This window comes from Phocoena sinus, chromosome 15 (genome assembly GCF_008692025.1).
Source record: "Phocoena sinus isolate mPhoSin1 chromosome 15, mPhoSin1.pri, whole genome shotgun sequence".
In the NCBI taxonomy this organism is placed as follows: Eukaryota; Metazoa; Chordata; class Mammalia; order Artiodactyla; family Phocoenidae; genus Phocoena; species Phocoena sinus.
The window spans coordinates 79,990,285-80,017,063 of record NC_045777.1 but is presented as its reverse complement, the minus strand read 5'-3'; the positions used below and the strand labels follow the sequence as shown (position 1 = coordinate 80,017,063).

The 26,779-nt window shown below is 59.2% G+C and overlaps 3 protein-coding genes across 5 annotated transcripts; 2 read left to right on the top strand and 1 right to left on the bottom strand.

The window, feature by feature from the left end:
• Positions 1-465: 465 nt before the first annotated feature.
• ORAI2 (ORAI calcium release-activated calcium modulator 2) lies at positions 466-12,057 on the top strand. Of its 2 annotated transcripts, none has more exons than XM_032604399.1 (3): positions 466-563; positions 4,715-4,952; positions 8,695-12,057. In XM_032604399.1, the coding sequence occupies exons 2-3, from the start codon at positions 4,728-4,730 to the stop codon at positions 9,232-9,234; spliced, it is 765 nt and encodes a 254-aa protein (XP_032460290.1). In that variant the 5' UTR covers positions 466-563; positions 4,715-4,727; the 3' UTR covers positions 9,235-12,057. The 2 variants fall into 2 exon arrangements, with proteins under 2 accessions (XP_032460290.1, XP_032460289.1); XM_032604398.1 differs by lacking the exon at positions 466-563 and adding an exon at positions 1,304-1,438.
• Positions 11,341-20,012, bottom strand: ALKBH4 (alkB homolog 4, lysine demethylase). 2 transcript variants are annotated; one of them, XM_032604396.1, is made up of 3 exons: positions 19,657-20,012; positions 16,324-16,521; positions 11,341-13,373 (listed from the first exon to the last, which is right to left on the bottom strand). In XM_032604396.1, exons 1-3 carry the CDS (start codon positions 19,990-19,992, stop codon positions 12,786-12,788), a joined length of 1,122 nt encoding a protein of 373 aa, XP_032460287.1. In that variant the 5' UTR covers positions 19,993-20,012; the 3' UTR covers positions 11,341-12,785. The 2 variants fall into 2 exon arrangements, with proteins under 2 accessions (XP_032460287.1, XP_032460288.1); XM_032604397.1 differs by lacking the exon at positions 19,657-20,012 and adding an exon at positions 18,359-18,588 and having other exon boundaries at positions 12,454-13,373.
• Positions 19,905-26,656, top strand: LRWD1 (leucine rich repeats and WD repeat domain containing 1). Its single transcript, XM_032604395.1, has 15 exons — positions 19,905-20,070; positions 20,581-20,815; positions 20,915-21,031; positions 21,484-21,624; positions 21,870-21,974; positions 22,236-22,358; positions 22,437-22,551; positions 22,746-22,855; positions 23,066-23,273; positions 23,778-23,850; positions 23,945-24,085; positions 25,530-25,621; positions 25,806-25,961; positions 26,043-26,155; positions 26,250-26,656. The coding sequence occupies exons 1-15, from the start codon at positions 19,991-19,993 to the stop codon at positions 26,394-26,396; spliced, it is 1,956 nt and encodes a 651-aa protein (XP_032460286.1). The 5' UTR covers positions 19,905-19,990; the 3' UTR covers positions 26,397-26,656.
• Positions 26,657-26,779: the final 123 nt, after the last annotated feature.

The following is a 26,779-nucleotide window of genomic DNA, read 5'->3' as shown; positions in this document are numbered from 1 at the left end:
GGCAGTAACCAGGGAGAAACTGGCTTAGTCTGCTCTTAAGTGTCCTCCTGGACTAAAAGGTATCATCCTGGCTCTCAGCACTGGCCCCTAAAATGCATCTTGCAGTATAAATGGATTTGCCCTGGCATCTGCTAACGTTTACTCTTCCAATTGTCAGAAAAGTTGGACTGGTTGACACGAGCGGAATTTTTCTCTTTTTTCTTCCGTTTGGATAAATGTGTCACGGTCCAATGTTGTGACAGATGGAAAAATCCTATGTAGGGCACGCAGGAAGTACTCTGAGGGCCCGTGTGGCACGGTGGGTTGATAGGAACCCATCTCTTCTCTTAGTGAATTATTCACGTGTACTTCCCTAAAAGACCGTTCCTGTTTGAAGGTCTCGGTTGTGAAACCGTAGAGTTCACCATTCCCGGGGAGAGGTTCCCTGCAGTCTCGGACGGAAGGAGCCAGAGGCACCGCAGAAACACTTTCTCCCCCAGCGCTCTGCCCACTCAGAACAGCTTTCGGCGCGCCAAGCATGCTGCACCCGGGTTAGGACCCGGAAGGTCTCGCTGGGAATTTGGGTGAGGGTGCAGTCTGGGCGACCAGCTCCGGGGCGCGCTCTGCCTGGTGCCACCGTCCGCCCGGCAAACTCGGGCGTGGCCACCCACATCTCCCCGGACAGAGCCTCCCTTACACCCTTTCTCCCCAAGCCCCCCGCCGCCCCCACCCCCGCACACCCTGCAGTCTGATAACGGGATCCCACCCCACCACCGGGTCAGTGACCGGTCCCGGACGTCCTCCGGGGCTCACCCTGGAACCCCGTGCTCCCACTCGGCGCTCAGACCCCCACACCTCGGGCTAAGCAGGGCTCACCCTGACCTGGACTTGCTGGCCAGACCCAGGGGGCAGAGAAAGCGCAGCCTCCCCGTTCTGTCGCCAGGGCCCAGGGCGCTCGTGCGGCCGGCGCGGCGGGAGAGCGAGGGATGCCCAGGCTTCCGGCTCTCCTAGCCGCCGCGCGCGGATCCCTGCTCACTGCTACCCGCGGCGCGCCCAGGGAGCAGGAGACATGAGCAACCTTTCGCGGGTTTTTGGTGCCCTGGCGGGAGCAGCAACCACGCAGCCGGGACCCCCGGGACCCCCCGGACCCCCCGGAGGGGCCTCGAGCCCCGCCCCCGCCGGCCCGCAGTGTCACGTGGCCCACAGCGCCCCCGCGGGCCGGTCACGTGACGGCGGCGCACCGTTGCCCGGGCAGCGGCTGCGGCGGGCCGGCGGGGGGCGGGGCAGCTGGCGGGGGCGGGGCCGGGGGACCCCGAGGGACGGGCGGAAGGAGGGTGGGGGCCGCGCTCGGCGCCCCGGCCGGGCCACAGGGCCACTGGGCCACACGGCCACACGGCCACGCCAGCGCCGCCTGCCGCGAGCCCGAGCCGGAGCCGGGCCGGGCGGGCAGAGCAGCTCGGTGAGTGCTCGCCGCGGGGGGTCTGGCGGGGGACTGGAATTGCACCAGGAGACTCGACGGGGGAGGGGACCGGCTTCCTCCTGGGCAGGCCTGGGACGCGCGACGTCTGCGGGGTTGGGAGGCGGCCAGGTGACCTCAACCCCGCGGGCTCCCCGGGCAGGGTGCGGCGCCGAGAGGACTCAGGTCGCGGGTGCGGGCAGAATGCGGGTCCTGCGGCTGCTGGGGCTTCCTGAGGGGAAGGGACAGGGATGCAGGCGGACTCCTCTAGGAGACCCAGGGGAGCAGGAGGGGCTGGGCCCCCGCCCTGCACGGGTGTGACAAAAAGAGAGTCAGAAACAGGCGTTTCTGCGTGGCACTCGCCATTGCTCGTGCCCCAGATGTTTAAAGGAAGTTAAGACAGGCAAACCCCAAAACCTACCGCCCGGAAATGTTTCCAACAGCCCTGCCAAGGAGAATAGCAAATCTTTAGAGAGAGCATCACTGTTATGCTACAAGACCTCTTTTCTCTGACTGCCCCTTATATGAAAACAAAACTAAAAAACCCACAAGGTTCAGCCAGGAGAGCATCCTTTGGAGCCTCTGCCACCTGACAGAAACGCAGGGCTCCATCTTGACCCACCCCACCCCCTGCCTGAGCCCAGCCCGGGAGTGTGAGGACCAGACTCTGCCCCTGGAGTTGGGGAGGCAGGGGGAGGAGGCCTGGCCCAGGGTAGGACGCTGGGGCTTGAAGGGTGCGGATGGATCTGAATCCAGTCAGGGCTGCTCCCTCTGCAGGAAGTGGCTTCTCTGTCTTCAGGACCCACAGGCCTGCCTCAGGACCCAGGCTCCAAGCAGACAGACAGCCTTTCCTTCCCAAACCCTGCCACTCGAAGGACATCTGCAGGGCTGAGGCCGGCCTGCCTATTGCCCAGAGGCCACCATGGCCCAGAGGCCACCATCAGACCTCACTGCCCATGAAGCTCTCCACTTTCCAATTTGAGCTCAGCTCTCATTCATTGATGGTCCCTGTGCTTCCCTCTTCTTCACCCCATACATCCCTTTGGAGGCCACCAGGCCCTCCTGCCCCTCCCAGTCGGCCAAGGTTTGAGCACACAGACCAGACTGAGCCTGCATTGTTCCCTCACCAGCTTCGTCCAAGCCCCTGCATCCGGGCAGCTCCAGAGCAAGTCCAGCACAGTCGTGCTTTCCAGGCTCCACGTACTCCCTGCATCCTGCCTTCCACCCCCGTTTCCCTGACCCCCTCTGCAGCTAGCTTTTCTGCCCTGCCTCTCAGAAGCTCCCATGTGGGCAGCGTCTTGTCTTTGAGGGAGGGTCCCACTTTGCCAATGCTACCTTCACTACCTATGTCCTTGTCCCTGTCCTGGCTCCCTAGCAGGGCCCCTCTCCCGGGTTAAGAGTAGAGGCAGCCAGCCCCTCCTGCACTCCCTCAGCCCTCACACCCCCTCCACTAAAGCAGCATTTAACTCACTGGATGAGAATCCCCCTGCCCTTATCTCACTCCCCCACGGGACATCCTCACCTTTCATCTTTGATCCTTGAGTACCAAATGCAGTCTTACCTTCGGGCTCAGGAAGCATTTATTGGATGCAGGATGGAGAGATGGATCCTCTGAGGGGGCAAAGCTTGTGCCTTTCACCCCACCACACACTGGACAGTGTCTTCATCATACCTGTGGGCTCACTTCTGATACGTAGGGGGAGAAAATGAGAAAAAAATGTATTTCCAAATGACGCCATTCTAAATTATTTGGAGCCAGCCAATGGACTGGTTAGTGAACAACATTTCTCTGAATTCTCCCCAGGGGAAGGGACATTCCTGTGATTGAAGTGCTTGCAAGCAGTGCTGCTGGCTGCAGATGTGGACGGGGTGACCAAGGTTCCCAAGTCGGCCCTCCTGTAAATGACCTAGTAATTGGCATCCCAGGCAGAAATAGAAGAGCACAGAACTGTTTCCCGGGGCCCTATTGGCTGGTAAAAGCCGAGCCTCCGCAGCCTGGTGGAAGACAAAGAGGAAGGCACCCCAAAAGAGAGAGGCCTTCCCCGCCCCAGGACCTTCCCAGAGAATCCTTTTAGGGATTGGCGTGGACAGATCAAGTGTGGGGCATTTCCTCAGCCGCTGACCCTGGTGAACACCCCCTACTCCACCCACCCACCCCCAGCCAGGCTCCCTGGAACCTGGGAACACTGCTCCGTTTTGTGGTAGCCTTAAGAAGGCTTTTTACGGGGCCTATGCGGGCTTGAAGGTACAAGTTAATATCTGATGCCAAGTGAGCTGTGAGGTGCCTGTGTCCTTGAAGCCTGCCCTGCAGATTAATTCGAGCTGATCCCGCGGGCTGCTGCATGGGCCGGCCCCTTGGGCCACGCAAGACCCAATCCCCTATTTGGATTAGTGGAGATTTGGGTTTAAATTCACAAATCTTGACAGATCAGCCCTTCTGATCTTCATCGTGTGTTATTGTCAAACTAGATGTCTACTGGGATACTCGAGGGGTCTCCAGCCTCCATTTCTCGGAACAAAAACAAAAAAACCCCACAAAAAACCATGCTCACGTCAATTGGCCAATTCAGTTTTTCATTTTGCTGAAGGTTTCCATTGCAGCCTGGATGTGGCCTTAGTTATACAAACCAGGTATTTTCAGGGCGAACCGTGCTGATTAAAATCTAAGTTGGATTTGAGAACTTAGCGGCTGCTTCGAAATGTTGATTTCATGGTTGGCACCTGGCCGTTGGAAAGCAGTTTTGGTTCCACTCTCTTGTCTAAGAGCCCGGTAGGGTGGGGATGTCGCTAGGTGAAGATAAGCAGGTTGGAAAGGTCAGGTGTCACGCTCACATGGCAGGGTCAAATCCAGAAGTTTAGGTCCTAAAAGCTTCCTAACTACTACACTCCCTACTCCCTGAAGATAGGTGCACCTCTGAGGAGTCTTTAGGTGCTTTTGGTCAACCTTGGAATTCCATTCACCCAAGAGCCACACTCAGTGGGAGCCTTTCTGAGCTCGGGGTGGGAGGCCAGATTCCTGCTTTGTGGAGGAACACCGGATGCTGCGATGGTTCCTGGAGATGCACTCCTGCCCCTCCTTTCCTGCAGGTGGTCCCCACGTTCCTGTGTGAGGACTGCCTCAGAGGCCAGGGCCCCATACTCGTGCACCCCTGGATCCCATGGCCCTGGCACAGGGTGTATACTGTGGGCCCCCAGGGAAAGTTAAAGGGACTTGGATTCTGGCTTTTCCAGGCCCCGGGAACCCTCTGGGATGCCTGAGTGTGTCTCTGCCACCCACAGGCTGGCTCCCACCATGAGCGCCGAGCTCAACGTACCTGTGGACCCCTCCACTCCCGCCTGCTCGGAGCCCGGCCACAAGGGCATGGATTACCGGGACTGGGTCCGCCGCAGCTACCTGGAACTGGTCACCTCCAACCACCACTCTGTGCAGGCCCTCTCCTGGAGGAAGCTCTACCTGAGCAGGGCCAAGCTGAAGGCCTCCAGCCGGACGTCCGCCCTCCTCTCGGGCTTTGCCATGGTGAGTGGAAACACATGGTGGGAAACACAGCCTGTGAAGTGGGCTTTTGCTAATTGAAATCCTGTGATGCTTCAGGGAGCAAAGCACTCCCTCCGGGCCCAGCCAGGATGGACCATTAGTAAGTCTCTGCCCAGGTCCCACCTCCTCCAAGGGGACTGCTCTGGCAACTGGAGGGGTGGCCTGGGGCATCCAGGGGAGTCCCCAAGCCCCAGAGCCCTCAGAAAGCCCACTCTCACGTTCACATACAGTATTTACTTGGCAAGGAAGTTAGTGGGGGTAATTAAGATAGCTTCAGGGTACAAGGTTTCCCGGGGAAAAGTCCCCACATCTGCACATCTCAGGCACCACCCAAGAGTTTGGGAATTTGAGCAGAAACTGTGGCATGGGTTACGTTTGCTCAGTTTAGCCCAGCTGGGGACGCAGATGCTCCCAAACGTGGTCTCTGGGGTGACAAAGCAGAGCCTCTGGCCTGACACCCGGCTGCCCGGCTGTGCTTTCCTTCTGAGTCATCCCCCAGGACAAGAGTCTGTCTGGGGAAAAACCGTGGGCCCTGAAAAAGGGCCACATCCCCTGTTGACTTCAAAGCCTGCAGACCTTCATCCCTTCAGGGGATTGCCCCAGAGAGGGTGGATGTCAGGATTCCGGATTCCCAGAGAGAACTGCGGCCGCCCCTCCTTTTTCTTTCTCTGTTGTCTGCTCAGAGGTCCTATTGGGCTGGAAGCCATTTTTTTTTTTAATGTAAAAACAATTGTTTTTCCATATCCGAGAGCCTCAGCTGTCAAATGGATACGCAGAAAATAAAAAAGCTGTCCGAGCGAGCCAGTGCGGCCACTCCCATGACAAGGGCCTGCCCGTCATCGGCACTGGTCACCCGTGGAAAAATGAGACCTCGTGTAGTCAGGGCGTGACTTCAGGCAGGGCAGGACAGAGGTCACCATGCTTAGAGGGCAGTCAGTTTGGGTTGAGGTCTGTAGTTCAAAGCAAAGGCTTATTTACGTCCTGCATTTTACTGCTTAAAACGTAATTACAAAAGTGTACAATCATATGGGACATAACTTTGGCTCAAAATGATTTCCTTCCATCACATTAAAAGAGGAACATTTTCTCAAGCTTAACTCCAAGAAATAGCAGAAGTTTGGACGTCACCATTAAAGTTAGATCTTGTTCGCTGCCCCCCCCCCCCCCCCGGTAGGGCATAATGCATAGCAGGACTATGCGTGTACTGCATTAAATGTTTCTGGCCTATATTTATTATTATATATTTTTTAACTTTGGAAAACTAACTGAGAAGTACCGCATGATGTCATGAAGTAGGACGGTTTCCTTTCTGTGCGGGGCCTGGGTCTCGGAAATCACTTCCCGTCTGCAGCTGTCCCTTGAGACCCCGGTCTTCCAAACATTTGGACTTCCAAATTTAGGGAAGAGTCTGCTCACCGGAGTTTGAAGGCTACAAAACCCCTCATTGAAATTTGCAAACAAGCCCTGTGAGTGAAGCTGCAAAGCAAAGAGTGAATTCTGGAGGAGTAGTTTGAGGCTTCAGGGCTGTGAAGTGGCCCTAGAATGAGGACAGTAACCGTTGAATAATAATTCATTATTATTCCCTCAATAATAATGAATTATTATAATAATTCACTTCTTCAGCATTTGTGGAGTATCTCCTCTGCAGCAAGTGCTTCCTTAAGCTGTTGGGGATGCATTTCAGAAGCCACAGACCCCAGTAAAGCAGATGATTATTCAGACCGTAGAGCAGTCCAGGAGAAAGAAGTGATGAATACAGATCGTCAGCTAGTATCAGCACGGCCACTGTGGAGACCATAGCGGAATGAGGGCAGGGTCATGGAAAAATGCACAGGCCGTTCTGTAGGTAGAGTTCCCTCTCCATATTACGTATTCCCTAATTAGAATTGCAGAGCTGCTCCTTTTCCCAGCAAGTCTTATGCCTGACCTTAAGCTTATTTCTTCATGTTTATCCTGCCCCTAACACAGAGAACCAGTGATCCAGGACCCCTTCATAAAAATCTTTGCATAAATACACTGAAAAATGGCCTTTGGCCTTTTCTCCTCTTGAGGTGGAACAAAACTGCTTTCCTCATAGGCCTTTTAATCGTCTTTGTTTCTCATCTCTGCACCCTCTGAAGTTTACAACATCCTTTTTTGTTGGGCCATATCCTTTGTGGTCACAAAAGCCTACCCAGGCTAAAAGGGCACTGAGAAAGGACCACCCCTCCTCTCAGAAGTGTGGCTGCTGTCTCTTTGGAGCAATAATCACTGCTGAGTTTCTGTTCAGCTGTGGTCCACTAGGACTGGCATATCTTCTTTTTACCTACCAAATGTTCCATCTTCACTGAAGACGGAGTGAGAGGATGAGGTCCTCACTCGAAGAGGCAGTAGCTGTTAGAAGTTATGAAATCTTTCTTGTAAATTTTTTAAAACAGGGATGGCTCTGGGAGTTCCCTGGCGGTCCAATGGTCAGTGGTTGGGACTTGGCGCTTTCGCTGCTGTGGCTCCAGGGTTCCCACGGGATTGCCCCGTGACTCCTGAGCTGGGCTGGTGGCAGGTTGGGGAACTAAGATCCCCAAGACGTGCAGCACGGCCCAAAACAAAACAACAACAGCAAAAAAGGGATGGCTCACCTCTAGGAGACAAACAGTGTGAGTGGAAAAGCCTTCTGGCTTCTCTCTGCCTCCCTGTTCCCCCTTCCTTGACAGGTGTGATTTCTTACCTTTGGGTGCCTGGAAGAAGGCCCTTGGTGAGCCTGGACTAAACCCTCCACTGGGGTTGGTCCACAGAGCTGGGGTGGGATGTGGGCTGCAGGGGAGTGGACTGGGTGTGACCTGGGGGAGCGTGGCAGGAGCCTGGCGCCCAGTCTGGACTTCGAAAGCCCCTTAGGGCTCGTGGTGAGCAGATCCCAGCCTAAATAGACACTCACTGCTACAGAGATAAGCAGGGGCTTCTGGCCCTTCTGTGAGCCTTTTATTCCCTTTCATTTAAAAGTCGTTTTTATTTTTTCAAAGTTAGCACATGCGCAGCTTAAAATTAAGTACTGCAAAGGGCTTGTGACAAACCCTGGCAGCCCCTCCGCCTCCACGTCTCTAATGATGTTTGGGAATTGCTGTCTCTTGACTTACGCTTTTTACATATTTCCTGTTGGCCTCCTGCGCCCGCTGATTCAGCTCAGTTGTCCCAGCCCAGCCCCTTCCCAGCTTCCCCTCCTCACCGTTGTTGTCATTTATATGACCATTCCCGGCCTTTGGAGAGGTGGCTGCTCGCTCCTGCTTTTGGCCTCAGCTGAGAGGCACCCTGTGGCTTGTGTGAGGCCGTCCAGTGTACAGCTCTGAGCCTAGGGACCATCAGGAGCCTCCATCATTACTTCTTTTTACCTCTTGAAAGGTCAGGTTTGTTTTTTTGAGAGACATCAGTTGTTTTGCAGCTAAGCTCCACTGCAGCCCGGCTCTGATATCAACAGCAAAGTTGCATGTTCCCAGGGAAGCGTGGCCTCTGCCCTGGGCCAGAGCCCGGTACCCCAGTATACCTACGTTCTTGGCATCCAGGGTGCGATCACCGCCCTGCCCAGTGCTTCTCTGGCCTCTTCTGTACTTTTTAGATTTTTCCCTGAATGAGATCTTCTTTAGCTAATCAGCAAAAAAAAAAAAAAAAAAGTAAAGTTCAAAATATTTGATCATCGAGGAGGGCGCCCTCTGCTTTGTGGGCGCCCCGACCCAGCGCCCCCTCTGCCTTGCAGGTGGCCATGGTGGAGGTGCAGCTGGAGACTCAGTACCAATACCCGCGGCCGCTGCTCGTCGCCTTCAGCGCGTGCACCACGGTGCTGGTGGCCGTGCACCTGTTCGCGCTGCTGGTCAGCACGTGCATCCTGCCCAACGTGGAGGCCGTGAGCAACATCCACAACCTCAACTCCATCAGCGAGTCTCCGCACGAGCGCATGCACCCCTACATCGAGCTGGCCTGGGGCTTCTCCACCGTGCTGGGCATCCTGCTCTTCCTGGCCGAAGTGGTACTGCTCTGCTGGATCAAGTTCCTGCCCGTGGACGCGCGCCACCAGCCCGGCCCTCCACCTGGCCCCGGGGGCCACACGGGCTGGCAGGCCGCCCTGGTGTCCACCATCATCATGGTGCCCGTGGGCCTCATCTTCGTGGTCTTCACCATCCACTTCTACCGCTCGCTGGTGCGCCACAAAACCGAGCGGCACAATCGCGAGATCGAGGAGCTGCACAAGCTCAAAGTGCAGCTGGATGGGCACGAGCGCAGCCTGCAGGTGGTGTGAGCGTGTGCGCTCCTGGGCGGGCGGGGCCGACGCCGTGTGTCCGCGGCCGCAGCCGCGTCAGCTCAGCGTCCACGCCTCGCTGGGAGGGAACAGAACTCGCTTGCGGTATGGGGAATTTCAGAAATGCAAACTGCCGACGGGGCTGCGGAGACACTGCCAGGTGGTTCAAGACCAAAGTTCTACTCCTGTCTTCATGCTGTAAGACCTGGATCGTTTTCCTTCAGAAGATGGAAATCTTCAGTTAAACGGGAGACTGATGCTAAGAGCTCAGGGGAAAGAAAGGACGAGTCCTTGGCCCTGGGCACTTCCTGAGGCTGGAGGCTGGGCTCCAAGTAGCACCGGGTGGTCACAGGTCACCTCGGAGACCTGGGGCGAGCGGCCGGCGGGGGCCGGGAGCCTGGCAGGGACCTGGAGAGTCGGGGTAGCACCATGGGTTCGGGGAAGGGATTGCCCCGTGACTCCTGAGCTGGGCTGGTGGCAGCCAGGTGGCACGTCTGATGGTACCACCCTGCTACGATTAGACGGGCCACAGGCTTACAGCTTGCCCTGGTGCTTCCCTCCCTGCCCTGGAGGGAGCTGGGCGGCCTGGCTCGTGGGGCTGGAGAAGGAAGGCAGGAGCCCAGGGCACGTGGCCCAGCAGGCGTCAGACTTGTCAGGCCCTGGGGGAGCCATGCAAGGGCGGAGGCCAGTCTGTGGGCGCCCACTGGAGGTGGCTGTTAACTGAGGGGTGCTTTGAGGCACACTGGGCTCAGATTCTCTCTTCCCTGCCAGTTGGATCCTTGGCCACATTGACCCAGCGAGGCCACCAGGCTGGGGAAAGGGCCCAAAGTCCAGAGGCCTCCGTCTCTCGGCCACAGACTGTCCCCTGAGCCGCCAGCTGACCCTCCGGGCTGTGGCTGCAGAAGGCAGGGGCACTCTCGCCCAGGCACCCGAGCCCACCCACCTCCCTGCTGCCTGCGGTCCCCGGCAGCGGGAGGGGGCAGCCGGGGGACTTCCTGTCTAGACAAGGCCGTGGCCGGGCCTGGTCTGTGGGTGGTAGCATCAGCGGCCAGCCCTGGCCAAACGTGGGTCCTGCTTATAATGACGGCAGGGAAGGTGAGACCCTGTGGAGCACTCCCCTCCTGGGCCTCCTGGCCGCAAGCACAGGCCCAGCTCACACTTCTATGCAGCCGTGCACAGCACAGGTTCCGGTGTTTTTCAGAAGGGCGTCTGGTAGACCTGAGCCCATGTTCTTGGACCAAACACGTACATGCTACAGCTCGGCTTACGTGTGAGCCTGCTGCGCCCCGGGCCGCTTTTAAGAACCACATTTACCACACTGGCCAGCAGCCACCAGAGAGTGGTGCCTCTTCTTTTGTTTCTCAGTCACTGGACTTCATGCTCTGACGGCATTTCTGTCCACAGCCTGATATCTCTGTGAGGTCTGGGTTGCCTGTACCAAGCAGTGCGGGCAGGCCTGGCTGAGGTTTCTGGGACTGTGACATCCTGTTGAGAAGCTGAACCTTAACATGTAACTGAATACTGAGAACCACCAGTGCAAGGCACGACATTGACGGGGAGCCTGGACATCGTGTCTTGCTGGGCCGGAGGAGAGCCCTAGCGCCTTCCAAAGGGCGTGTCCCTCGCATCCTCTGCAGACATCTGTCGTGACTTGCTTGCTCCCTAGCGCATGTCTCCTCTCCCAGAGCCTTGCTGAAAAGGCTCGTCTGGTGTAACGTGTTTGCTTTGCAAAAGAATGTCAGCGGCACTGCAAGACGGCCACTTTGTGTCCTGGCAGGGACTAGACAGGCTGGCTCCTCCCCACTGCTGGGAGGGGACGGCAGCCCCTTCCTCTGGCCTCAGGCTTTCGAGAGGGCCTTGTTGGGCTCACTTCGGCCACCTTCCTGGGCCATCTGGTGCCCCTGCCCCGTGTGCCAGACCCACGGAGTGCCGAGCTCCCCAGACTGCGGCGAGCACACTCTGGGTGTCAGCCAGGGGCCAGCTGTTACACCTGGCCCATGGGCAGAGTTTTTCTAGCCTGGCCACATCAGGGTCAGACACTAGGTGCCCAGTGACAGTGCCACGTGGGTAGGAAAGATGCCACATAATCACATTTTCGACACTGAGGAGAATAATGTTCTTGTAATTTCTTGTTCTTTCTTCCAGCGAGCTCTCCCAGCTCCAGCCTTTCTAGTTCCCAGAGGCATGAGGCAAACTGAATTTGTGAGAACACAGATGACTGTGGGCCTGGGGACTGATGATCAGGGGGGCGCCCTCAGGACTGGAGGATAAGCTGCCATTTGGAGCTGCAGCAGGGCAGTCTGCGGAGGGGAGGGAAACAAATTGCAGGCTAGAAATTTGGTTTCTGGAGGCTTAACCTGACTGTGAAGGGGGTTCCAAGTGCAGTGGCCTTTCTGTGTTGAGGGAGAGGCGCCACAGGCCGCCCCGGAGCCAGCGTGGGCTCGCCCTGTTTTTCCTCTGAGCAGAGCCTTCCTGGTGCTCATACAAACAAGTGCCCGCAGATACGCTGAGGCCCCTTCCAAAGTGGAACACGGTCTCCGTTTAGTACCTGACCAGGAGTTTCAAAACTCCAGCGTTTCTATTTTAGACAGACTGCCAGGGCAGAATGTATTTCAGTGTCTTCTAGGAAGGTCTGTTGAGGATAAAACTGCCTGAGCCTGAGCAGATCGAGGCTCACCTGCACTGCTCACCTGTCTTGTGCCGAGTAATTCATTATGCATGACGCTGTGGAGACCACACGCGGTGTGCACACCCCCCTGTCCTGTGTATGGATTTTTAAAACAGTTGCCCTGGACTGAACTGAATAAATAAGTACTTAAGTTATGAATTGCTCTCTGCTCCTGGTGGAGCACTGTGGAGAGAGGTGATGCTTGGAAGCCCCTCCCTGCCAACCGCTGGTCACCAGTGTTCCGTATCCTGCACCCCATGGGGTCAAGCATGACCCGGGCAGAGTGCAACTCTGAAGCTGTCAGCAGCTCTGAAGTCAGTAGTAACAGTAATAACCTCACATCTTCTACCCATCCTGTTCTCCAATCCAACACGGTCCCTAAATGAAGGGCCTGGGAGTTCCCTGGCAGTCCAGTGGTTAGGACTCTGCGCTCTCACTGCCGTGGGCCTGGGTTCAGTCCCTGGTCAGGGAACTAAGATCCTGCAAGCTGCGTGGCATGGCCAAAAGTAAATAAAATAAAAAATAATAAATAAATAAATGAAGGGCCTGCAGACTGGGACATCGGGCAACCTTGTTAAGAGAGACAGATAAAGGAGAAAATGACCTGAAGTGGTACCAACGATTTTTAAGCTCAAAGTATGCCACTGCCCTCAAGCTGTGACAAATTAAACAACCCAGGCAAGTGGCCGCGGCGCAGGTCAAAGGGGACCGACTTGAGGCCCGTTCCCGTCGAGCCAGCTCTCGGACAGGGCTCGCGCTGCCGGGCACCAGGGTGTCAAGCAGTCTCCTCTTAAGACCTGAGAAAGACCCTCGGGCCGGGCGCCCCCTTCAATGCCGGCTAATGGTCCACTCTGGCGCCAGCTCCCGTCCCCGGGGAGGCGGCTCACGTGGGTCTCCCCTGAAAGGAGAGCGAGGTTTGCAGGAGCTCCTGCCCCAGTTCCCGCTGCCTCCCGCTGGGGCCAAACTCGGCTGACAGCTCCCTGAAGGTGGCGCTCACGCGGCGGGCCCCGATGTGCCTGCGGTGGATGGCATGCTTCCACTGGTGCCGCGCGGCGCGCGTGAGCACCAGCAGGGCGCGGCGGGGCAAGGGGACAGCCACCTCCACCTCCCGGCACGGGACAGACCTGCCGGGGGCCGTCGCGCCTTCCACCGGGGCCTGCGGGAAGCCGGACGGGGCCAGGCAGAGCAGCAGGCTGCCGGGCGCCTCCCGGGACATGGACAGCACAGTGGGGGACAGCAGGTTGAGGCTCACCAGCCGCTCCCCCCACAGCCAGGTGTCGTCCAGATGCGGGTCGATGGCCGAGCCCCGCTCCGGGCAGTAGTCCAGGTTACACTGCTCCACGGGCCGGAAGTCCTCCAGGACGGGGTAGAGGCCCATTCTCCGCACCACCTCCCGGCTGAAGCTGGGGAGGCCCCGGAAGCCGGCGGTCTTCAGCTTCTGTTTCCGAAAGTTGACTTTGGGGCCGTAGTCCTGAAGGATGAGGACAAAAAGGAAGTGAGAAATTGTCTGAGTTTACAGAAATGGCATCACACGCCAGGGCTGAAGCATCCAATCACAGTGACCAAGACCAGCAAAGATTTCGGACTTCACGGAGCTGACACTCTGGCAGGAGGAGGCCGACACCAAGGAGATAAATATAAACAGCAAACATCAGATGGCGGTAAATGCTCAGGAGGAAAACAAAGCAGGGGAGGGGGATGTGAAGCATCGGGGGAACGTCTCGGCCCAGGTACCCCAGGAAGCAGAGCTGGAGACAAGAGGCCCATGCATGGGTGGCGTCCCCAGGACGTGGTGCTGGGGAGTCAGGAAGGAGCCGAACGAGGCAGGGCAGGCCAGCCCACGGCAGCGTTACCCATCTGGTCAACACTGGGTGCAACTGGGCTTCAGGACCACAAGGGACAAGAGTCTCCACAGGACCCAGCAGCAGTTCCACCCCTAGCCTCACACCCAAGAGAACTGAAAACACACATCCGTGCAGAAGTCTGTACTAGACTAGTCACAGCAGCACTATTCATGACAGCCAAAAAGTAGAAACAACCCAAGTGTCCACCAACAGATGAATGATGAACAAAGAGTGGTCCATCCATCCAATGGAATACTATTCAGCCACGAAAAGCAATGCAGCATTGATACAGGCTGCAGAGGGATGAGCCCTGAGAACATGATGCTCAGTGAAAGGCCTGATACAAAGGGTCACGTTACATAATCCTAGGTATACGAATGTCCAGAAGAGGAAGATCCACAGAGACAGAAAGTAGATTAGTGCTTGCTGGGAAATGAGGGAATGCACACTGACTGGTAATGGGTACGCATTTCCTCTGGGGTGATGAGAATGTTCCAGAACTAGACAGTGGCGATAGTTGCACAACACTGTGGATACACTGAAAACCAAACCAGTGAATTATACACTTGAAATGGGTGGATTTTATGGTGCGTGGCTTCTATTTAAAAAACAAAACAAAGACACCCTAGGGAGGAGCCTTGTAGATACACCTCAGGTCTGTGGCCTGAGGGATGGGGGGCATCTAGCTGCACCCCTGCTCCCTCGGGTCCCTGCCTCGTGGAGGGTGGCTCCATCTGCTGCTGGAGTCTTTCTCCTTCCCTGTTCCGCATGGCTCAGTGCCGGGGCCCACCGGCTCCTGCGGGCCACCCCAACTCCTTGGCAGCAGCAGGCAGAAAGGCTGGGACAGGTGGGCTGCGGCCAGGAGACTCCGAGGAACCCAGGAGGTGGGGGTGACTGCCGTGGGGACAGCAGACAGCAGCAGAGAAGACAAAGATCGGGCTGGCGGCCAGTGCAGGGCCTCCTGGGGCACGGTAAGGCCTCTGTGTTTACGTTGAGATGGGAGGCCTGGAGGGCCTGTAACAGAGCAGTGACTCTATCTGACCGGATGTCAGTGGGATCACTTCCTCCCTACTGAAACCAACTGAGAAGGACCGAGGGCTGCCTAGGAAGTGCTAGAGGCAGGTGGTGGCAGCAGCAAGGGGTGTGTGTTCTCAGATTCAGGATATGTTTTGAAGGAATACAGAGCTGACAGGAATTACCAATGAAAGAGAGGAACATGGAAAGATCCAGGGTTTCTGGCCTGAGCAGGTGAAAGATGGAATTTGCCAAGGTGGAGCCACAGCTCAGCTCAGGGATGCCAGGGCTGGAGATACGAGTGCGGGAGCCCCAAACTCACCGACGTGCGGGGCCGGGCCTCACTGAGATCAGTAAGGAGTGTCTGGAGAAGGAAAAGGAGAGGCCTGAGGACTGAGCCTGAGAACCAGCCACTGGCTTTAGGCAGGAGGTGGGCGATGGAGGCAGTTTTTGAGTGGGTTAAGCGGCAGCAAGGAGAGGACCTGAAGAGAACGGAGAGCTCTTCTGAGAAGCTCTGCTGCAGAGACAGAGAGACAGAGCTTACTGGGAGGCCGGTGGGAAAGAGCCAGCCTTGAGGACAGAAGGGGGCGTTCCGAGGAGAGGGGCAGCATCCGGTGTGCAGCTGGAGTGGGGCTCGGGAAGAAGCCGGGCACAGGCGAGAAGGGAACCTCTGTAGATGCACCTGTTCCCTCAGAGAGGCCCGGTCGTCAGCGGGGAGTGAGGAGGGGAAGGAGAGATTTGGAAAGAGGGCAGCAAAGCGAACGACCGGCCGAGTGGGAAGGGCCTGGCTCGGGATGGAGAGCCAGAGCCGGGGCGGCCGCCAGCAGGGGGCGCGGGTGCTGGACCCGACCGGGGCTGTGGGTGAGCGGAAAGAGCCTGCACAAGTAAGAGGAGAAAGGGTGAGGGGCACCTGAGCAAGTGCCTGTACTAACTGGTCACAGGACTGAAGATGGGTGAGGACACATGACAGGAAGGGGAGGGAATGTGGAAAGGTGGCCGATGGCTGGTTCGCAAGTCCTGGAGGGGGCGAGGATTGCTGGGGGTGAGGAACGGAAAAGGAGAAGAGCGGACCCAGGGGGGAGGGGACTGTGATGCCCGGCAAGGGAAGGTTCAGGATCTGGAGGTCCAAGTATCAGTGGGAAGAGGGCTGGGGAGACTAGAAACTGACAGGGAGAACTTTGGACAGGGGGGTAGGGGGATGGGGGGCAACTGGCAGCCTTCGAGAAACCCTCTGTGAGGGTCACCAGCAGTAGGCCAGCTGGGGAGAGGGCAGAGACAGCTGAGTGGCCGTCTGCCTTTGAGCCCTGCCTCATGGGAAGGTGAGCAGGCCATGCCCAGGCCCCTGGCCCTGCCCCTTCCCAACACACCCCATTCAGCAGCCCTGCCCCCACCCCCCCTCGCCCCAGTCGGCAGGCTTGTCGCCTAATGGCTCTGGGGAGTGGTGGAAGGTAGCTGCAAAGGAAGGCCCTGAGAGGGAGGTGAGCAAAGGGGCTCTGGGGTCAGGAGCCTGGCACGGCCCCGTGGTGTGACTGCCCTCTCTGGCCCAGCTCTGGCCCAGCCTACCTGCTTCCTCCGCCCGGACTGTGAGAGCTTCCACGGGTCGCGGTCCATCAGCCGTACCATCTCAGCTTCTTCCGCCGGGGTCACAAAATCCTCGATCAGTGTCACGCCTGGGAAAGGGAAGGCCCAGCCTTCAAAGTCGGACTCCTCGGCCCCCACAGCCCAGCCGGTGTCGGCGTAGTAAATGAACCGGTGTGTTTTCTGCAAAAGAAAGACAGGGGTGGGAATTCCCTGGCTGTCCAGTGCTTAGGATTCGGCGCTTTCACTGCGAGGGACCCAGGTTTGATCCCTGGTCAGGGAACTAATATCCCGCATGCCACTTGGTGCGGCAAAAAAAAAAAAAAAAAAAAGACAGGGGACAGAGGTCCTGGAGCCACTGGAGCCCTTCCGCACACTGCATACACACGCCCCAAGAAGCAGCCCCAGCCAGCATTGCACCATGCCCTGCAGCACTTTGGGAGGCAGCTGGAATCTAGAGGGAGGCGGGACCCCTGCCCAGGGCCACCTCCTGGGAAAGGCCCTCAGCCCCTGCCTTTCTCACTTTCCCGTCTGTAAAAGGAAAGAGAGTACGCAGAACCATTCTTTCGTCCTCCATTTTACAGATGAGGTGACTGAGGCTCAGCAAAGTTAAGGAACTAGCCCGAGGCTGCACAGCTGGGGCACAGCCTCCAAGGCCACACTGTTCCTGTGTCGCTGTGGGGCACTGTCTGCCCTCCCCAGGCTGGTGAGGGCTAAAGGGGAGGACTGTGTGAAGGCAGCCAGCCCTGACCAGGAACTGGAGAAATCTGCTGCCCTAAAGCTGAGGCCACGGGCCTGCCCAGGAGGTGAGCAGCACATGCTGGGAGGCCAGAGGGAGAAGCCCTTTCCGGCCACAGTGTGGGTGTCTCTGGGGCCTGCCCTACACTGTGGCAGCCACTGGCGCTGCCTGAATTTCCCATCAAAAAAGAGCAGGGCTTCCCTGGTGGCGCAGTGGTTGAGAGTCCGCCTGCCGATGCAGGGGACACGGGTTCGTGCCCCGGTCCGGGAGGATCCCACATGCCGCAGAGCGGCTGGGCCTGTGAGCCATGGCCGCTGAGCCTGCGCTCTGCATGCAACGGGAGAGGCCACAACAGTGAGAGGCCCACGTACTGCACAAAAAAAAAAAAAAAAAAAAAAAAGAGCAAAACTGGGAGTTCCCTGGTGGTCTAGTGGTTAGGATTAGGTGTTTTCACCATCATGGCCTCAGTTCAATCCTTGGTCGGGGAACTGAGATCCCGCAAGCTGAGTGGCACGGCCCCATACATACATACATACATAAAATTTTGGGAAAAAAACCCACAAAAAACAGAGCAGAACTTGCCAGTCACCCAGAGGAGTGCCAGACAACCTCCTGTGGCAGGGCCTTCAGGATCTGCCTCTGGTTCTGAGCAGAGGCCACCCTTCTCCTGGGCCTCCAGCCAGTGACCCAGCACAGGCCTGGCCATTTCTGCCCAACGTGGGACTGCCTACCAGGCCGTCTTTGCTCCGGAGCTTCCGGTTGGGTTGGCCAGGACTTTGTCAGATCTACAGGGCAGTCTGAGGTGTTCCCTGCCCAGTGAATTCTGCGTCCTCCCGCTTTATGTTCTACAGGCATCGCCAGCACCCACACCCCAACCCTGAACCACCGTGTCTCTGTCTCCTGGCACCTCACATGGGACACACGGAAAGTTAAGGAGTCATCCCGTACATTTCACTCGTCCCTCAGCCATCAGGTTGGGAAGATGCTACCCCCGCGGTGCCCTGAGCCTCCACACCCACAGCCATGGGCACAGTTCAGACCTCTGGCAAGGTCTGAAAAACTCTTTTTTTAAGAAAGTTTTTAACTGTGGTCAGATATATACAACCACATATACGTTATACCTTTAAAATTGATCCTCAGCCACATTTTAAGTGCACATTTCAGCGTGTTAAGTATATCACATTGTTGTACAACCAATCTCCAGAACTTTCTCACCTTGCAAAACTAAATCTACCCATTAACACCTCTCCCCCTCCCTTCCCCCCAGCTGCTGGCACCCACCATTCTTTTCTGTCTCTGTGAATTTGGTGACTTTACACAAGTGGAATCGCACAGTATGTCTTCCGCCTGGCTTATTCCACTCAGCATAACGTCCTCAGGGTTCAGCCGTGTGGTGGCACGTGCCAGACTTTCCTTTCCTCCTTTTTTAGGACTGAGTAATATTCCACTGTACAGATGGACCACATTTCGTTCTTCCTTTCATCTGTCCGTGGACACTTGGGCTGCTTCCACCTTTTAGCTATTGTGAGTAACTCTGCTATGAACATGGGTGTACAGATATCTCTTCATGACCCTGCTTTCAATTCTTTTTTTTTTTTTTTTTTTTTTGCGGTACACAGGCCTCTCACCGCTGTGACTTCGCCCGTTGCGGAGCACAGGCTCCGGACGCGCAGGCTCAGCGGCCATGGCTCACGGGCCCAGCCACTCCGCGGCATGTGGGATCTTCCCGGACCGGGGCACGAACCCGCGTCCCCTGCATCGGCAGGCGGACTCTCAACCACTGCGCCACCAGGGAAGCCCTGCTTTCAGTTCTTTTGGGACCATATCCAGAAGTGGGATTGCTGGGTCATATGGTAGCTCTACATTTAATTTTCTGAGGAACCGCCACTGTTTTTCACAGGACCTTCTGAGCTTTTATCACGGACACTGTGACAGTTTCTTCACTGGCTTCCCAGCCTCCTTTCCTTCCTATCCACCCCTCCCCTTCCCAGGATCTTTCTAAAATTCACAGGTAACTTCCTTTAAAACCCTCAAGAGCTCGCCATGGCCCTCAGCACAGGTCCCGCCCGCCTTCCGTGGTCAGGCCCCACCGACCTCATCTCCCTCACCTGAAGCATCGTCCACCTTCCCCAGGCCTTGGCCCAGCTGGAAGGCCCTTGCCCCGCTCAAAGCCTCTGAGTCCTTTTCTGTTAATTCGTTGGAATGAGTTTCCTCCTTGCCCGTTTCCGTCCAAGGCCTTCTGGGGCCCTCTGCCCTGGTTTTCAGCACCCCCTACTCTCTCCGTGTCGTCTAACCACGAGCCCGTGAAGCTTCCAGCCCCAGACACGGGGGGGCTACGTTTGCTGTCAGACTCCCCCCAGGTTCCAGAGGTGAGCTGTGGTCGGACTGCATCCACGTCCCAGCCCCTTTCCCACTCCAGGCCCACTGCTCGAAGCCCGCATCTCCTCACCCCGCAACGCCCCAATAGCCAGGGCCGCTGACACGGTTTGATCTGGAGCCCGTCTTCACGGTCAACCCGGGCCTCAGTTTCCCCGGATGAAGAACGGAGTTGTGGGCGCGGCCCCTCTCCCAGCCCTCACCTGGTGCTGCCAGGGCTGGTCACCTCCGCGCTGCCGCTCGCAGATTAGACAGGTCCGGATACCCTTGCAACCACATTCCCGAAGGACCTCTGGGGCCACCACCGCCACAGCCGCCATCGCCGCGTCCTGGCGGCCAGGGCGCAGGCGCGGGGCCGCGGGCGCCGCTGGGAGTTGTAGTGCGCGCGCAGGGTACGAGGTCCGCGCGGCCGCTTCCTTCCGGTCGCCGCCGCCGACGGATTCGCGCGGCGCCACCTCCTGGAATCGGACAACCGCCGGCGCCAGCACCGGATTCGCGTGCCGCCGATCGGGTCCCCGCGGGCCGCGCCTCCTCGCCATGGGCCCCCTCTCGGCGCGGCTGCTGATCCAGCGGGGGCGACCCAAGTGCGACCGGCTGGGGAAGATCCGGAGCCTGGAGTAAGGGCCGGGGCCACACCGCCCTCCACCAGGGCGTGGGTCGGCAGACGGTTGGGAAGAAAGCCTGGGACCGTTCCTCTCTCCCTGCCCGGCCCCGTTATCACCCTGTCGGTTCGACAGAGTCTTTAATCATTCGGGACAAACGCCGTTCTCTCGTTATGAGATGTGTCTGGTAGGCCCGGAGCGGCATTACCTCAGAAGAGGGTCCGGGCTGCTAGGGAGACAGTCTTGCAGAAAGAATATGGAGCAACCTGTTGAGAGAATTACAGAGGACTGGGGAGCACAGAAAGCCCCCCTAGAGGATCAGGAAAAGCATCCTGGAGGGGGCCAGCTGCCCCAAGTTATAAAGTAGGAACAGGGTTAAAGAAAGTGGGGGAACGTTGCGGATCGGCCATGCACGCAGGAGAAATGTCAGGTGCAAAAGCCGTCGGAGGCAACCTGGGCTGCCGTGCGTGCGGGGTGGGAGGCCTGCCTGCCCCCTGAGCCCGCCCTGTCTGCCCCTCTCCCCAGCCTGTCAGGGATGAATCTGCTCTCAGAGCACTTGGACCCCAAGCTGCTGAGCCGCCTGAAGCAGCTGCAAGAGCTGGACCTCTCCAACAACCAACTGGAGACGCTGCCCGCCAACCTGGGCCTGTCCCACCTGCGCATCCTCCGCTGCGCCAACAACCAGTTGGGCGACGTTACTGTCTTGTGCCAGTTCCCACAGCTCGAGGAGCTCAGCCTGGAGGGCAACCCCTTTCTGACAGTACGTGGGCGGCCCCGCATCCCGGACCAGCACCCTGGGGCCTCGGGCTCAGCCACAGGCTGGGGTGACCCCGAGCCACTCTCCTCCCTCATCCCCCAGGTCAGCGACAACCTGAAAGTTTCCTTCCTCCTGCCCAAGCTCCGTAAGGTCAACGGCAAGGACGCTTCCTCCACTTGCTCTCAGGTGGAGAACCTGAACCGGGAGCTGACCAGCAGGGTAAGGGGCGGGGCGGTGTCTCTGGTGCTTGGGAGCAGTCGGGGGCCTTGAGGAGTGAGTGACAGAACTGGACATTTGGAGGACACCAAGGGGGGTTACAGGGGCTCTCTGTCCCAACCCCAAGTGGCCCTGAGCCCCTAGCCCGACCTGTTGCTTTGAGCTTGGCTGTGGCGCTTGGCCTCTTGTCCTTGGAGGTCCTGCCCTGGCAGGGGAGGCTGGGACGCTTTCACGGTGACTTTACCCAGGGCCAGCTCCTCCCTTCAGGGCCTGTCTCTCCCTCTGTGTTGCTTGCGTTTGTGCAACCTGCAGCTGAGAAAGCTGTGATTCGGGGAGGCGTCCCAGAGGCGGTGAGGTTGAGACAGCTCTGGCCCTGAGATTAGAGGCAGAGGTGCCACAGAAGGTCCAGGAGAGCCGGGGTGGGCTGAGCCTGAATCTGGTCCCTCTCGTGCCAGGTCACAGCTCACTGGGAGAAGTTCATGGCCGCACTGAGCCCAGACGAGGAGGCTGAGAAGGCCCAGGCAGACTTTGTGAGGTCGGCCGTCAGAGATGTCCGCTATGGGCCCGAGTCCCTCAGCGACTTCACCCAGTGGAGGGTATGTCCTCACCCCGCTGTGCTGGGAGTCGCTTCTCCCAGCTCCTCCCTGGCTGCCACAGCCTGAGCCGCCCTGGAGGTCTCTGGCCATGAGGGGATGTGGGGAGTGGGCAGGTCAGGGAAGGAAGCCCTATGGGCTGGAAGGACTCTTCCCCAGCTCGGGAAGCACCCTCTGACTGGGCGTCTGGGGAGGGGCTGGAGGCCCCCGGGATGTGCTCAGCTTCCTGATGGCCTGGCCCCACCCAGGTGCGGATGATCTCTGAGGAGCTGCTGGCCTCTGGTGGGACTCAGGTGCATGAGGCAAACATCTCAGAGAGGCCCCCAAAAGCCACTGCTATCCAGGAGCCTAGGGTGAGTGGTTCCATGGGGCTCCCGGGCTCCCAGGGCCTGCCCTGGCCCTTCCTGCCTAGGGAGGCATTAGGAAGACGTCCTGGCAGTGTGCCCAGGAGACGGCCTCCTATGCTCGAGCTGGTTCCCTCTGACCCTGGTACCCCTGGCCTCCCGTACCCATGGGAAGGTGCAGTGCAGCCTCTGATGGGGAGGAAGGAAGCCCTGGGCAGACGGACACATGGTCACCAAGCCCTCGGGTTGCCCCCGCCCCCTCCTCCACAGGCCGGGCCAGTGGCCTCGAAGCGGCCAGGTGATGGCCCAGTCAACGTCTCTCCCAACAAGCGGGTGTGCACCTCCCCGTTGGCCCAGGTGGAGGGCAGCCCTGTGGGCTCTGCTGGCAGCCAGGTGAGCTAGCAAGGTGGCAGGGGGCGTGTGGTGGGAGCAAGGCCCGGGGGCAGCCATGACCCCCCTCTGCTCCCACAGACTGCCCTGCAGCTGGAGCCCCTGCACTTCCTGCAGTGCCACAGCAAGAACAACAGCCCTCGTGACCTGGAGACCCAGCTCTGGGCCTGCGCCTTCGAGCCAGCCTGGGACGAGGGCACGTCCTCGGGGGGCAGGCGGGGCGAGGGCCACAGGGAACAAGCAGGGCAAGCTTTCTGGGCACGGGGCCTGGGAATACCACGTGCAGGGGCCGCCTGGGTGGACGGGGGAATCGGGAGGGACAGAGAGCTCAGTGTCCTCAGGGTCAGGACAGGGGGCTGCAGTGGGTCACCAGGCTGACCTCTCAAACAGGGCAGGCAGGGGCCACATCCCAGACCGTGGCCACGTGTGGCGGGGAGGCCGTGTGTGTGATCGACTGCCAGACGGGCATCGTACTGCACAAGTACAAGGCGCCCGGTGAGGTGAGTGCCGGGGCCCTGCTCCTGCAGCGCGGCAGGCAGAGCCTTGGCTCCCGGGGGTAGGAGTGCTGGGGCCGGGGGGCCAGACTCGGCCACCTACTCACCAGCTGACCTTTTTATTTGATGCTGGGCTTCCGTTCCCGGGCCTGATCCTGCACGCGTGTGCACGTGTGTAGCTCTGCCCCTCGGTGACCCCTCCCCTTCCCTCCCCAGGAGTTCTTCTCAGTGGCCTGGACGGCCCTGACGGTGGTCACACAGGCAGGCCACAAGAAGCGCTGGAGCGTGCTAGCAGCTGCAGGCCTGCGGGGCCTGGTCCGGCTGCTGCACGTGCGGGCCGGCTTCTGCTGCGGGCTCATCCGGGCCCACAAGAAGGCCATTGCGACTCTCTGTTTCAGCCCCACACACGAGACCCACCTCTTCAGTAAGACCCCCTCCCCGAACCTCCGGGGCTCCCTTTGCACCCGTCCTGCAGCCTGACGCCTCAGGACTCCTTCCTGGGATGGCAGGGAGCTCCTGTGGCTGGCGGGCCTCATGCTGGCTGCCGAGGTCAGTGCAGACCGGTAGGAACATCAGGGCTTCACGGACAACTGACCAGGCTTCAGATTCTGTCTCTTCCCCCCAACCTGCTCTGTGGCTTTGGAGGTTTCTGACAACCTGGGCCACGTCCGTTACCTGGGGACCTGGGTGGATCCCCTGGCCCTCTGGGTGTGATGAGGGTGATATCTGAGCGGAGACTGGGGGACGTGGCTGCGTGGCGTGGGGCACATAGGTTAGAGTAAGATAAGGATGGTAGGCCCTGGAGTCTTTCTCCCAGCCGTGGCCCTCCCTCCTTGCCTTGGGGCCGTGGTCTCAGCCTGGGATGCAGCCTGCAGGAGGGAGCAGGGCCTCCTCAGGGCCACCTCTCTCCTTCCCATCCCCTCCTCAGCGGCCTCCTATGACAAGCGGATCATACTCTGGGACATCGGGGTGCCCAACCATGATTACGAATTCCAGGCCAGGTGATGCTTTGCAGCAGGACTTTGGGGGATGGGCGTGGGGGTGGGCACACACCTGAGTCTGTGGCCTCACGCCCTCCCTCTCACCTGCCGGCAGCCAGCTGCTCACACTCGACACCACCTCCATCGCCCTGCGCCTCTGCCCCGTCGCCTCCTGCCCGGATGCCTACCTGCTGGCCGGCTGCGAGGGCGGCTGCCGTTGCTGGGACGTGCGGCTGGACCAGCCTCAGAAGAGGAGGTGAGAACGGGCAGGGGTGCCCTGAAAGCCAGTCCTCGAAGCCGGGCAGCCCCCAGTCCAGGTGTCTGACCCCAGGCACGCCTGCTGCAGTGATGCCTGCACCATGCCCCCTGCCCTGGGCAACCAGAGGCTGTTTTCACGGGCCTCCTCACAGAGCTGTCCTGTCCCCACCTCCTGCCCACCTCTTGAGGAAAGGCCCATTCCCTCTCTGGGCTCGATCACCTCATCACTGCCCAGGTCCTGCCACTCACCAGCAGTGTGACCTTCCTCTGCCCAACGTGATCTTGTCATCCGCAAAGTGGGGACAGTAACTCACATCCCAGGGCTAGTGGAGGACAACGGGATGGTGTCTGGGCCAGAAGGTCCAGAAGAGCCAGGTGAAGGCGTGTGGCTCCTCTGTATCACCTGGAAGGCCTGAGACAGTGCTCGGCGGGGGTCCTCTGACCTTGTGCGGCCCAGAGCCTGGTGGGGGAGACGGGCGTTAAAACCCCACGAAGTGCGATGGATGTCAGCTACAGAGGAAGGAGAATAAGGTGCGCCGAGAGGAGCAGGGCGGCCGAGGGGACTCCGAGGTGACCAGTGGCAGATGGACAGGTCCTCAGGCTCATGCTCTCCATGACTCCCAAGGGAGTCACGTGGGCAGAGGCAGGAAGGGTGCTCACACAGGGGAAGTGCAAAGGGCCAGTGGCAGGGACAGCTGGCCACAGCTTGGAGAACTGGAGGGATTGGCACAAGGTGATGTGGCAAGGTTGCCTGGGCCAGGGGATATACTGGCCCTGTGGGCCCTGGTGAGATCTTGAATTTTATCCTGAGCGCGGGGAATAGCGTGGGAAGAATTTTAGGGCAGGTGGCAGGAGGGAACTGTAGTGACACCTCAGCACAGACCGTGGCGGTTGTCCAGCCAGGTGTTGGTGGTGTCCCCCTGCCACACCTGGGAGTCAAGCCCTGGGCCTGCCTCCTCCCTCCCTGCCTGGTCCCCAAGTCCTGTGGCGTCTCCCCCACGTCTCAGATGTGTCTGCTGCTCGTGGTTGGTACTCAGCTGCCTTTCTGGCTCCAGGACTCCGGGTAGCTGCTGGGTGGCCTCTCCAAGCAGTGTGCCCGCAGCCACTCCCCACTGTCCTCAGGGTCAGAGCAAACCGCCCCCCCCCCCCCACCACCACCACCACCAAGTCTCTGGGCCTAGAAGCGCCCACTTGGCCAGTGAACTGCTCACCTCACTCAGCCTCAGAAGCGCTGCCTCGCTCCGGAGCCCTTCCCAGCCATGTCCCTGCGCCCCCCCTAAGTTGCCACCGCCTGTGACTCAGCACACTCAGGTGCTGGCTCCCCCTTCCAGGCCCTGGAAGCCAGGGAGGGCCCAGAGTAAGTGCCCAGCAGGTGTCTGAATGAGCGAGCGGCCCTTTGTGTGCAGCCTTCCTGGCTGACCAGCACTTCCGCTGCCCCACAGGGTGTGTGAGGTGGAGTTCGTCTTCTCTGAAGGCTCTGAGGCAACTGGACGGAGAGTGGACGGGCTGGCGTTCGTGAACGAGGACGTCGTGGGTGAGCGAGCTTAGCTCGGGACAGTCTGGCTTCCTGGGACCCAGATGGGCCCTGGTCAGGCCTTCTGGGGTCACTTCTCCCTGGGCTGGGGTTTAGGTCCGAGGGCTTCGGAGGGGTCCCCACTGTGGGACACGAGTTGCCCAGAGAGGGGCCCCCGGGCACAGTTCTTCACTCTCCCCGACAGCCTCCAAAGGGAGTAGCCTGGGCACCATCTGCCTGTGGAGCTGGAGCCAGACGTGGCAGGGCCGGGGCAGCCGGTCCACAGTGGCCGTCGTGGTCCTGGCCCGGCTGCAGTGGTCGCCCACCGAGCTCGCCTACTTCTCACTCAGCACCTGTCCTGGTGAGTCGCCTGCCGGCCACCCCTAACCCTGCACCTCTGGGAGCTCCGCCCCACCTCAGATTCCCATCTCTGTGCTGGCAGATGAGGGGATGGTGCTCTGCGGGGACGAGGAGGGCAACGTGTGGATCTACGACGTCAGGCCCCTCGTAGCGCAGAGGCCCCCGCCGCCGGCCACCCCGCAGGCCCCCACGCAGGTAGGCATGCGCACTGTGGTCCCCGCCAGGGCTGGCGCTGCCCGGGGGCCCGTGTCAGGAAGCAGGAGCCCAGCGCCCTCTCTCTCCCCTCCAGATCCTTAAGTGGCCCCAGCCCCGGGCCCTGGGCCAGACAGTGAGCAGGACCATGGTGAACACGGTGGTGGCCGACCCCACCTTTACCTACCTCACGGCACTGACGGACTCCAACATTGTCGCCATCTGGAGGAGAAACCAGCCTTGACTGTGGGACGCAACTTACTCAGCTTTTAGGGTCATGAGGGGGATCTTCTTATCGGTGACTATTTTTTATTAAAGTCCACTGTGTAAGAGAAACCTGGGGGGAGCTGTTTGTGGGCCCCATCTGGTGTCCTCCGCTGAGTGAGGCAGGCAGGCCCGGCAGCTGAGGCTCCCAGGGCAGGGACGCCTGGAAGCACACGAGCTTTCAGTTCCTTCTGCTTGAGACGCCGCCGGGCAGCCCCAGGTTCCCGGGTTTTGTCCAGAATGAGTTTGTTCCTGCCACCCTCTCAGACAGAAATCTGGCTCCCTGGGCTAGTCCTGAAATGAGGCCCCCGAGTGGCTCCGGAACAGGTCCCCCACCTCCACTGGACTGACCCAAGGCTGTGA